This window comes from Gastrolobium bilobum, unplaced genomic scaffold, assembly GCF_033153095.1.
Source record: "Gastrolobium bilobum isolate Gb01-03AN ecotype WA unplaced genomic scaffold, APGP_CSIRO_Gbil_v1 utg31972, whole genome shotgun sequence".
NCBI lineage: Eukaryota > Viridiplantae > Streptophyta > Magnoliopsida > Fabales > Fabaceae > Gastrolobium > Gastrolobium bilobum.
In genome coordinates, this window is record NW_026896775.1 from 2,936 (window position 1) to 15,036 (window position 12,101).

A 12,101-nucleotide genomic window follows, 5' to 3' on the forward strand; every position below is an offset into this window, starting at 1 on the left:
CATGCACTTATATCCAGCCTTCAACTCAAATATTGTAAAAATAAAGCCATTAAAATAATCATAATTTATAGCTAACACTTGTTCAGAAAGAGATGAAGCAAGTGCAGCCATGTTATTTAAACCAACTCAACCGGTAGTGAGAAGGTCCTCTGAAAAATCCAATCTCCGTAGAAAGAGATGGGTTCCCAATTCACATTTAAAAATTTTCATGTCAACTTATTCCGGTAAAGATATAACCTCTTTAGGTAGTGTTTGGTTGGGGAGAAGTTAAAACTTTGCTGGCTAAGTGCATGTGGGAATCTGAGTAAACCACGTTTGGTTGAAGGTTTTTGGAAAATATGTTCATCAAACCCACTTGCCCTGCAATGCAAGAAGCAGTGTAAAAATTGGACTTTGCCACTGTTGAAGAAGCCATTTCAACAGGTGGTATTGGTTTGGGATATCGGATAAGTGAAAAAGGTGGTTTGTTATAGACGAATAAAAAAACTTTGCTGAACAACCTATGTTTCTGTTTATGTGAAGAAGATAAAGAAACAAATTTAAAGCTAACCATAACTGCAATCATAATTAGTTAAAAAACAAAACAAAAAATACAGCAAATTTTGCTGTCATACACGTGTGAAGCATTAGAAACGAAAGAAATGAGAGTCGTGTATCTGTACTAAAATCTTTTTTATCAAAAGAGAGTGAAGTGACAGCAATTTAAGTAATGAACTAAGGTAGAGATTTTCATGTTCCAAAGACATGTTTCTTTTTTAAGTCCATGTTTTTTTAAATTGAGAAACATGAAGCAGGGAGGAGAAGATTGAAAATATGAATATTGCTATATTAAGAAAGTAGAAAGATGATATTCACCCAAACATATATTGTCCCACTAATTAAAGAAAGAAAAATGAATTCAGTTAATTGTCTCCAATGATTGTCAAGTTCTCAAGATGCTAGAAATCAAGAAGAGATCAAGAAGAAACTCACTATTAGTTGCAATAGCTGCATAGAGTGCACTGTCTTCAAGTGCATTTTCATTTGGCAGAAAAGAAACTATGCTGCTAAGTCATTCGTCAGGCAAATTGTGAACAGATTTCAGAAGACATAGAGATTGATTTTGGTGTCAATCTCTGCTATGGACCTTATGGATATTTCTATATATAAACAGTCTCCACCTTCCAGTCTATATCTGTTGGTCTTTTCTTTCTGTTGTATTCAATTCTAAGGACCATTAATTTCTATGCTTTCAATGTTACTTGTTATTTATGACTTTGAGATACAATGTGTTTGAACAAATTCTCACAGTGACATCTACATTTTTGTTTGCTTCAATAATGTGCATTTGACAACCTGAGCTGATTCTTGTTTTTCATCAATAGTGAAACACCATTATGCAGATAAGAAAATCATGATTTCAATAAAACATTCTAGAAATTTGATTACTGTAACAAACAAATATAGCATTCTGATTCAACATTACTGTAACAATTATTGTTGTTCAACCCCTTCCCAAGGGTTCATTACCCAATAAGGTCTGGTTCTGATATGACTGAAGCTTGCTGTAAGAACCTGCATCGTTAATTAAGGAAATTAAGTAATTAATTATGTTAAATTAGGAAATGATTCCATAATTGAACCTAATAATTATTAAGATGCTTTAATAATTATGTTGAGTGATTCAGAGTGTTGAAAGTCGCTTTTCGGAAGAAAAGTGCAGAGACCGGTTCTGCTAGTCGGTATAAATGCGTACCGAAAAAGTATCCCGAAAAATTATAATAAGTGCATGATAATTACTAGAATAATATGTAGGACTTGTAACATGAGTTTCAAGTCAAAATAATGAGAACTGGTGCCAGAAACTGATACTGGCTATGAAAAGCGTGTACCGAAAATGTGCTCCGAAAATTATAAGAAAAATATGATAATTCTTGTAAAATGGAGTAGGTTAAGAATCCAAAGTTTGGGATTAAAATGCTAAGCGTAACAATTAAAGTTAATACTGCGTGTTTAAGTGTGAGTGGGCTATAAATACTCTTATTATGGGCACAAAACCCTAGACTCCTTCATTCCTACGTGAGAGAGGCCGGTTAGCTTGTGTGTGTGCACTGTTCCATTGCCTTGTGCTCCATTTGGTGAGCTTTGAAGCTTCCTCTTCCACTTCTCTCCATCTATACACTTGGTGTGAGTGAGAATCATCCTTGTGAGTGGGAAAATGGCTTCTTTTCTGTGTAAGGAGGTCAGTTTGAGGGAGTGTTGGGTGCTGACTTTGGGTTGGAGAGTGAGTGAACCTTGTGTTTCTCATTTGGAGGTCCAAGGAGCCACCTTTGGTGAGGAAGAGCCTTGTTTGCTTCTCATTTTCATGGTCTTTGTTGGTCTGAGTTTTGGAGCAGTTGAGAAAGCTCCAAGAGCATCATCTACCTCTGTTTTTAGCTTGTAGTATGATCACCACCTTTGAACTTGAGTTTTTTAGCTTAAAAATGGAACCTTGATGCATGTAATGGTTAAAAGATAATAACCTAACTTGAGGTAATGTCAAACACACCTAGAAATGCATGTTTAGGCTTCTGTAATCGGTAAAAATGGTACCTTTGAAGGATATCTTCCCGAAATGCAGAAACTGCATTCTGTCGCGAAATATCCGGATATTTGCCGTGAAATATCCGGATATTGATATCCGGATATGGATATCTGGATATTGCCAGAGAGATATTCGGATATGCCCAGAGGAATATCCGGATATTCTGGGATTTCGAAGAACAGTAGTTGTGTTGTGTGAACAGTAAGCTATTGAGGGTTTGTGGACCCTAGATTGATGAAGTTGAACTTCTGTTTTAATTGAACTAAGTCAGAATCTTGTGATTAAGGGCTTATGGCTTGTGTGAAGCCTTAAGACGTAAAACGTAATGAAAAGGCGTGGTCTTAATATTTTATGCTCGTGGTGCATGTTTATTGATTCATTATTGGTCCATATCAGATTGTGATTTGCTGTGTGTTGGACTTGAGCCGTGTGGACTCTTGCCATTGGATAGTGAGCTTGCAAAGTAAGCTTTCGTGTCCTCGGTTTAGCCATGTTGTGGTTCCACCATGTCCCATGGGGGTATGGTTATATGCATGCTGTGTTACATGCTTTTGATGTTTTGGAAATGCTATTGAGCTGTTATATGCTAGTGCCTTTATGATATACATGTGGTGTTCCACCTATACGGTAAGCCTGAGTGTGTGGTACATACAAGATGGTGAGACTGTGGGTGAGGTGCAAGCGGTGTTCCTTGTACTACATGTAGGTATAGACGTATTCCTGCATTTCTCTGGCTAGTAGAATAGTGATAAACACACATGGCATGAATATCTGTTACACTGCATAGTTTTGGAACTGATATTGATATAAATGCTTTTAGAACTAATATTGCACATGTAAGTGAGCTTGGGGTGGAAGATCCTTGAGGACCCCTTGTCTTACTGAGATTTCTAGTTTAGAGATCTCACCCCACGTTTGGGGAATGTTTATTTCAGGATCAGGTAATGTGGAGGTTGAGGCCCCAGGCAGCAGGAGGCCGGAGTTGAGTTAGATATTGATGATATCATATGCTGACTTGTTGGATGCAGGATATGCATGCTGCTTTTATGCTTTGAGCTTCATTTTATGTTTATGATTATCTTGTTGAGACGCTGTTGATTTTGGTGAGCATGGGGATTGTCCATGACACACAGACTAGTTATGTCTTAGTTTGATTTGGAGTTGTAATAATGTATCAGGATATTGTCCGGACTACGTGATGTAGATCTGTGATTTAGATACTCACTTTATTTATGTATTGAGGTATTTCAGTATATGTCTTATTGCAATTTACATTCAAACGATATTTTATGAAATTGATTAAGTAATCAAGTTGGTAATTGATAATGACGTCATAATTGAAAAGAAAAAGTATATTCCGCATTTTTAATTAAGCGTAGCTTAATACGATGTAATGATAACACTACCGAATATATACGGGGTGTTACACTTGCCACACCCAAGCCACGAGCAAGTTCACAAAGTTACTAACTTGTATACATACAAGTTTCAGCTTGGAGGTAGGACAATGTAATGGAGACCTCAATACACATGTCCAAGAAAAAGAACCGAGAATACATGTGAGAAAATGTTTAATTTTATAAAAAGGTTAATTTGGTCTTTTGCATTCTTTTTCCCATCACAATTTTATTTTCAACCAAACACACATCAGGATTTTTAACCCAATTTTCCTAGTAATATTTTGCGTTATCAAACAAATTTTTTTACACTTTCCTACCAAACTAACTTTCTAACGTCTTTCCTAGTAAAGACAACAACCCACTTTAAAAAAATTTCTCCCCGACCAAACACTACCTTAGAAGCAGAAGGTTCCCCGGCTCCTCTGGAATTGCTTCCACAAGGCTCTTATTTTCAGTTAAGGCAGGATATTCTAGATTTCACATCCATGTACTCTTGAGGTAGAGTTCCTGACATCATATTCTGCCGAGTTCGGAAAGGTCTCAATCTTTTGAGTTTCCCAATAAAACGTAGCAAAGATCCACTGTTATTATTGGTGTTAGAAATCGATAATCACACAAATCGAAAAAAAAAGGGAAGACAAATTTGACAGAGTGATTTATCTTGATTTACCTAATGTAAGTTAAATTTAACTTGTTTGTAATATATTCTCCTCATCGTCACTCGTTACAAGTCACTCAGTTTACAGGAGAATATAAATAGAATTTTAAAAACCCTAACAGCTATTCATGGGTTCAAGCTCAAACTATTAAGTAACAGAAATTACAACTCAGAGGCCCACAACAATACCAGACCTCTATGGGCCCATGAATAAAATTACAATGAGTAAAATCTCAATTAGCTTCCTGCTGACCCTGCCAATGAAGACCCTCATCAGTATGCGAAATATAAATCATACCCAACATTTGGCGTATGCAACATGTACTGAGAAAGGTTTCCAATTGCCACTAATTTCCCCTGGAAAAGACCTAGACAGTCGGTGTTGTAAAGATACAATTCTGTTAAATCTTAACGCCTGCCTATTTCAATAGGAATTTGGCCTTCAAACAGATTATTGTTGAGACCATGAACCTGCAAACTTGAACAGTTTCCATTTTCCTTGGATATAATCGCAGAAAATCAAATTCGAGACAGATTAAGCGGATACAAGTGAACCAAATCACCAATTCTAGGAGCCAAAAAAACTTGAAGAGACTCATTGAATGCCAATCAAGAGACTCCACCACTGGATTGGAGCCAGTGCTGCAGTTGACACCCTTCCAGCATAAGGTGTGCAATCACTCGAGTTCCAGTTGTCTTGATGGTTGTATTTGTCAAACAAACACCCTTTTATGTCCAGAAGGTAATTTACCCTCTGCATTGAGCCATTTAGGTAGACAGACGAACAGAGCAGTTAAAAGTGTCAATTTTAGTGTCACGAACAATGCAATGAATTCCTCTCTATCTATGTCATCATATGATGGCACAACATATGTTAGACACCAATGACCATTTGCACATGCAAATTAAGCACAAGGTTCTATTTGAGGTTCTTAGTGCTTACTCCTTTTCCTCCAAGAATAAAAGAGGACTAAAGCACTGGGTGATTCACATAAGGCCACCAATTTTTGTGGGAACATTCACAAATAGAATGAAACTCGCCGTGATAAAGGGAAGGTATATAGAGTAGAATCCTCTGGCTTATATTGGCAACTTGCAAAAATGATAATGGTAAAGAACGGGTAGCTATTGATAATTGCTGGCCAAGTGAATAATTAAAGATCCCACTTTCCCTGAATAAAAGTTCATAAGTCAGACCAAGAGAGCGTCTTGATTTGATAGCCCACGAAGAAATAATGGATTTGGAAATCTTTCCTTACACTCCTTGATACTATAGTGCTTTTCAGTCCAGTAGTATTCAAAATTTCAGAATATAAAAAGTAGTCTCTCTAATCAAAAATAAGAAGAAAGAAATACTGAATGAAAAAAAAAAAAAAACAACAACAACAAACAAACAAAACGATATATTTGCAATCTTTGAACCCACCCTTACTCCATGATGCTTGCGAACTGGAAATTTAACTAGCTCCACATCGCGGCGATTGAATTGTTTGGTGTTGTCATCACTTAAGATTCTTCAACTTGAATTCTACTAAGGTTGGTTAGTGGATGCATGTTATCCGGTCAAAATATTTGACAATCAAAATATTCTTTCTTTCTTTGGCAAACTGCCCTTCAAATTTTAACTACATTCGAAAATCAAGAGAAACGCAATTTTAACTATGGTTGAATTGATTTGTCATAACTTATTCTTTGATGCAACCCAGAAAATTCTATTTAGATATGAAAATGGAAGCTCAGCTCCTTATCAAACACTAATGACTAGAAGATGAGAGACATAATTCAGAAAAACAACTACAACACAATATCACTAAAGAACACTCCGCAGGAGCCTCTAAGGCCTCGTGACCCCAGACCTCAGTTCCGGAATTTTTCCCTTACACCAATTAAGTGAAAATCATGCATACCCCTTCCTTACTCGTTCCTCCCTCTTATCATAACCAACTACCATTTTCCCCTCCGAAACAGAATTACCAACTCCTCCTTCTGCAAAATCCCTTTCTCCATTCAAGGCTTGCCACGTGTATTCTCTCATAACTAACTATCTCTTTCTCACCCCTACTATTCATGCTATTATTCTTGCCCTCTGTTTCGGAAGTCACTTTTGTTCGGCTTTAGCCTTTGTTTTGCTCCTATATAAGTACTTGAAGGGCCCATCATTCTTCAACTTAAATATTACTACGGTTGGGTAATGGGTAAATGTTCACTGGGTCAAAATAATTGAAAACAAATTTTCTTCATGTTTTGTCATACTGCTCTTCAAATTTCTCCTCCTCGTTATATTGTCCACAATATAAGATATGGGAACCTATATAATTGCTCTCCCAATAGTTAAATGATTCAACATACGAAGTAGAACAACATCCAGCCTGTTTCATTTTACCTAGCACATAATCACATAACACAATTGACTCAAGAAAATAAAATAAAATAAAAAAACTTAGTTTTGGTAAGTAAACCAATAATAGAGTGAATTAGATAGAAAAATCTGGCCATGAAATATTTTTTAATGCGGATGCCGTAATTGGCATTTCATTGCTTTTCTCTCAGAGGAAAAATAAAGAACACTAATAATGATCACAACAATAATAAAATCACCCCAAGTGCTTAGATGCAGTTAAGGATACAACGGAGGATACACAGATAAAATCGATGAAGCTTGATAAGTTATTCCTGCAAAGTTGTGCAAATAAACCACGTTAAGAGTAGAACTTCACATTAAATTTATATACAACATTTAGGATCTGTTTGGATGAGTTTTTTTATCTTCCAAAGCAGCTTTTTTCGGGAAAAAAAAAAATATTCTCAGAAAAGGTCTATTTAGATGTCTACTTTTGAAAAAAGCAGGAGTTGTAAGAAAAGTCAAAAACCTACTCTCTTTTTTTTTAAGCTAAAAATTTTAGCTTCTAAAAAAATAGAAGTCAAAAGCCAAATATTTTTTCAAAAACCAAATATTTTTTTAAAATCTAAATAGCGCTTTTATAAAAAGAACTTCTTAATAAGCAAGGCATAAAAAGCACTTCTTTTGGAAGCCCATCCAAACATGATCTTAAATAGGAAATGTAATTAGCATTACTTACCCACTGCAGATGTAGTGTCTTCGCAGTTCTGGCCAAGACATTGCTAATTAGCATCGATATCAAGAGATTCTGAAGGATCATATCGATCTGAAAATGCATTATTCCGGGAAGAGTATGAAGTAGAATTCTTGTGTGAGTCCTTTTGCCACCTATCCATAGTTCTTGATGAGTTACCGTACTTCTTTTTATTTGTATAATCTTGTTTCTTATGATGAATGCTATGCTCACGTGATCGGCTGCGACTTGCACGTCCTTCAGAGCTTGTGAAAGAAACATCTCTATGATAATCATTCTGTTGACTTTCTCCATAATAATGGCTCCTGTCATGTCCTTGTTTGTGTTCACCATAATATCTAGTAAATGCATCATCTACAGTTTTGTTTTTGCCACAGTAGTTAGTAGATGACTGTTGTTCCCAGTGACTTGAGTTACTGATTGTCACTGCAGGTGAGTCATGACTAAATTTTCTTGAATCATTAGCTTCTATAGGAATGTCATGGCCGGATGGAGGTTTAGATGCAAACATCACACTCTCTTCAGGAACTTTTACAGGGCTCTCAAGACCTCCAGCCTGCTTGATTTCCTCCATGAATTCCTCTATCACGTCTCTCATCCTCTTCGAGAAGGAGTTTAGCAGTAAGTATAAAAATTAGTTAATAGTTAAAAAGTTAAACAAAAAAATAAGAATTTCTCTTCAAAGAATTTATGCTAAAATAGTGCTAAAAGACATAAGAGCCAAAAGGAGTCTCCACAGCTAGAAAAACTATATGATGATTAAAAGATACTAATGCTTGTTCAGCTTCATTAGAGACAAGGAACAACTCTAAAACAAAACCATAATTAAGTACTTAAAGTTACACCAATTCAACAATAGTAGAAAAATTCAATAACTACTTCAGTATTCCTAACCTGCGTAAATGATTGATTTCGTTTCTTGCCACGGTAAGACATTCTTCGACGTTTGTAATCCCTTTCTTCAGCTAGCAACTCCTCTCGTGTCTTTTCTCTAGATGTTTCCTACAATTGATAGCAGAGCAGAAAGTATGCTAGTTTTAGGTAAAACAAAAGTAGATATTATATTCACTTCCATGATAGGGATGCCTTAGAAAACAGGAACTTGGATACATATTTCACCTACGCTATTCGCATGCAGAAATTGTCAGTAAAGAGAACAGATTCGGCATGGATTTTAGCAGTCCTTTCATGTAATATTGATTTTATACTTCAACATAACATATAAGTAAACTAATTCCCTACTTGGTCATCAGTCTGGCATTTCAGTGCTATAAACAAGAAAAAACGAGTAAAAACCCATCTAGTTAGACAGATAAATAATTTAAGGAAATCCAACATGAGAAATTATGCTTCTGAAAATTATATCAGATTAAAATACCTGGTTAGATGATTGCTGCCGATGAAGCCCATCATGATCAATTAGAGGTTTATAATCAAGACGCTTTGCCCGCTCTTCATTAGCTTTCTCATACAAATAAGAATGCTCAGTAACCCTAGAAAAAAAAAACAGCTTTATATATTCAGAAGAAGCTCATCATATCCACAACAAATGAAAGACAAAACAAAAGACATTGCTCATATTCAATCATAGATGAAAAAACGGCACTATAGCACACTATACCACATCAATAGCGGTAGCGGCACTCAGCCTTAACAAACCGCAAGCAACGCTAAAATTTACAATGGCGGCCGTAGTGGCCGCAATTTGAAGTAGCGTTTTGCAACTATAGTGGCGCAATTTCCACGCTACAAGGAAGGGAAAGAGATTTTTTTATGTTAAGGGTATTATTGACTAAGAATTTAATTTTTATGGTACACTGGAATTTTATCCTTTTTTATTTAAAAACCCTATCTCCCCTAGGATCTATTACTTCAAATCTCGATCTGCAACGGTGGCTCTGTTTCATCTCTCTTTTTCATTCATTTTCCGAATTTGATCCCACTTTCTCACCTATTTTCTGGCAAGCCTACAGCAGCATAATCTCTCTGACTATGGCACAATCTTGATATCTCGCTGATTCTGTTTCGATCTATGGTAGATTCCTTCAGTATCTATTACTACGTTTCCATGAAGAAGGAATGGTTCCATCTGTCTCTTTCATTCATTTTGTTGCAAGTCAAGCCTAAAAACCATCTGCATCTGTTTCCTTCTCCAATAGTCCAATGTGTATTATTTATATATTAATATAAATATATGACTAATATGTTTTGATTTCTATCTCTGCTAATTTTTTTAAATAAGTGAAATTAACAATTAATGTATTATTATTTTATATGACTAATCATATATTCTATATTTTACATCACACAATTGAACTTCACTGGAGCGTCTATAACGCTACCCGCGCGACTATAACGATACCCGTTTTACCGCTATAGTATTTTTAGGGTTGGCCGCTATCAGCTGCTACCCACAATTGATAACCAATAATTCAATAGGCTCGAAACCTATAAAATATGAGCAATGTCTTTAGTTTCACTTTCACAAAAGTAAACACAACATACCGCTGATAATTACTTGGCTGCCGAGAAAACCATAATCCCTTAATCCTATGTTCAAGCAAAGATCGCTCGTGCAATGCTGCAACAGCTGCTACAACTTGGGGCATTAAAATCCTTCTATTCTGTATGCAGTTTCTCTTTTCTTCATGTTTAGCACCATGTTTTGCATCCTTGATTTCCACACTGACAACAGTATCTGAATTCTGGGACTCTTGAGGAGCTTCAGCAACCTCGTCCCCCAAAGGAAACAATAACATAACCGATGCACCAACAAGAATACATTTCTTCACGAAATTGAGAACAAAAAACTTTCCACTTATTGCACCATAGAGAACTGAAACCTGAGATGCTAACCACGCTAATGCCTGATTCAAAACAGGGCACTCTAACTGAAAATTTTCCTTCTCCACTGAAACAGAAGCTTCTCTTATAATTGACTTGAAGCACAAACAACACAGCAAAAAAATATGCTGTTGCATAGCCAAATCAACAACGATGCCGTATCGAGGCGAATTCGCTACAATCCAATTCGCCAAGTCACATTCCTCGGAAATTCCAAGACATAAAATCGCGCGAAGAACAGAATTGGAATATGAAGAAGGATAATCATTCCATGATTCCAGTTCCCGAGTGATAGCGCAGTACTCAGAAGGAAGAATCGGCGAGGTTCGTGAATTCAAATCGCTGATATGTGTGTTTTCACATTCAAGAGATAAAAAAGAGGGAATGGTAAAGGTTCTGTTGATGGAATCTGAATCGGAGAAAGTAAAGACGCCAGGGCAATCCCTGTAGGAAAAGTTGGAAGTGAAGTCCAAATAGGAAGAGAGGTTTTCAGAGTGAGAGTTGTTTAGGGTTTTGGGGTATGTGAGAGAGTGGAAGAGGTTGTTGAGATCGGGAATTGGACGAGGAGAGGAAGGACAACGAAGGTGGTGAAGGAAAAGGGATTGAGGGGGTAATAAGTGGTGTTTATTGAAAGGGCATTGTATCAGATTTGAATTTAGGGTTTGTGGAGAGGGTAAGATTGGGAGAATCTGCTTTGAGAGAGTAACTAGGTTGTTGAGAGATGAGAGCATCGTCGAGAGGTTAGGGTTTTGAGATGGTGCAAATTGATTCATCGTTGTTGGTTCGGTAAGTCTTCCTTCACGCAGGTATGTGTTACAACAGCAGAAAAATGAAACTGTGTCAAATGAGGGAAAAGCTATTAATTATTGAAAGAGATTCTTATAAGAGTTGAAATTAAAGCATCATCGTCAACGGTTGTGCAGCTAAAGGTTCAACCGGAGAGGGCGCTGCGTGTGGTTGAGTATGCCGGGGAAATGATTGGCAATGGCTTAGAAGGGTTCAAATGCAGGATAGGCCAGTTAAGAGTGTTTGTGGCAGAATTATGGGGCGTTCTAGAAGGTAATGCTGCTTGAGAGTCTAATTTATTGACTGGCATTTGAACTTGGGTCGCAAATGTACTTGGGTCGCAAAGGATTGAACTGTCAAATTTCAACCCACGTACTGAGAAGGCAACTACCGCGCATACAAGAGACACTTCAGGATTTCAATATGTTTTCTCATGTTTCCCTGTTCTCTTTGTTGTTTTTCATAGGTAGTAGAGTAGAACTCGTTTGGTTCCTCTTTGTTAGTTACTTCCCCTTTTGACTACAGCCCTATAGCTTATACCCAAAAAAAAAAAAAAAAAAAACCATTCTCGTAAAAAAGAAATGGGATTTGCATTTGTCATTTAATATGACATAACAAATTTTTCTGCACACACAATATTTTGTGAGGCCCACACCTTTTTAATAAAAAAAAATTACGGCACGCAAAACGAATCTCTATAACATTACACAATCACTTTGGGTGCAGCTTATACGGTTATCTCGAATACTTATGGC

General features: G+C 36.6%; 1 protein-coding gene across 4 annotated transcripts; it reads right to left on the reverse strand.

The window, feature by feature from the left end:
* Positions 1 to 4,665: 4,665 nt before the first annotated feature.
* On the reverse strand, positions 4,666 to 11,745 carry LOC133301937 (U11/U12 small nuclear ribonucleoprotein 48 kDa protein). Of its 4 annotated transcripts, none has more exons than XR_009750269.1 (6): positions 10,222 to 11,745; positions 9,095 to 9,209; positions 8,611 to 8,718; positions 7,702 to 8,317; positions 7,249 to 7,294; positions 4,666 to 5,375 (listed from the first exon to the last, which is right to left on the reverse strand). XR_009750269.1 is itself a non-coding variant. In XM_061501649.1 (5 exons), exons 1-4 carry the CDS (start codon positions 11,331 to 11,333, stop codon positions 7,745 to 7,747), a joined length of 1,908 nt encoding a protein of 635 aa, XP_061357633.1. In that variant the 5' UTR covers positions 11,334 to 11,745; the 3' UTR covers positions 4,667 to 7,294; positions 7,702 to 7,744. The 4 variants fall into 4 exon arrangements, 1 of the variants encoding a protein (XP_061357633.1); XR_009750268.1 differs by having other exon boundaries at positions 4,666 to 5,793; positions 6,048 to 7,294; XR_009750267.1 differs by having other exon boundaries at positions 4,666 to 5,465; positions 5,565 to 7,294.
* Between the last annotated feature and the right edge of the window lie 356 nt (positions 11,746 to 12,101).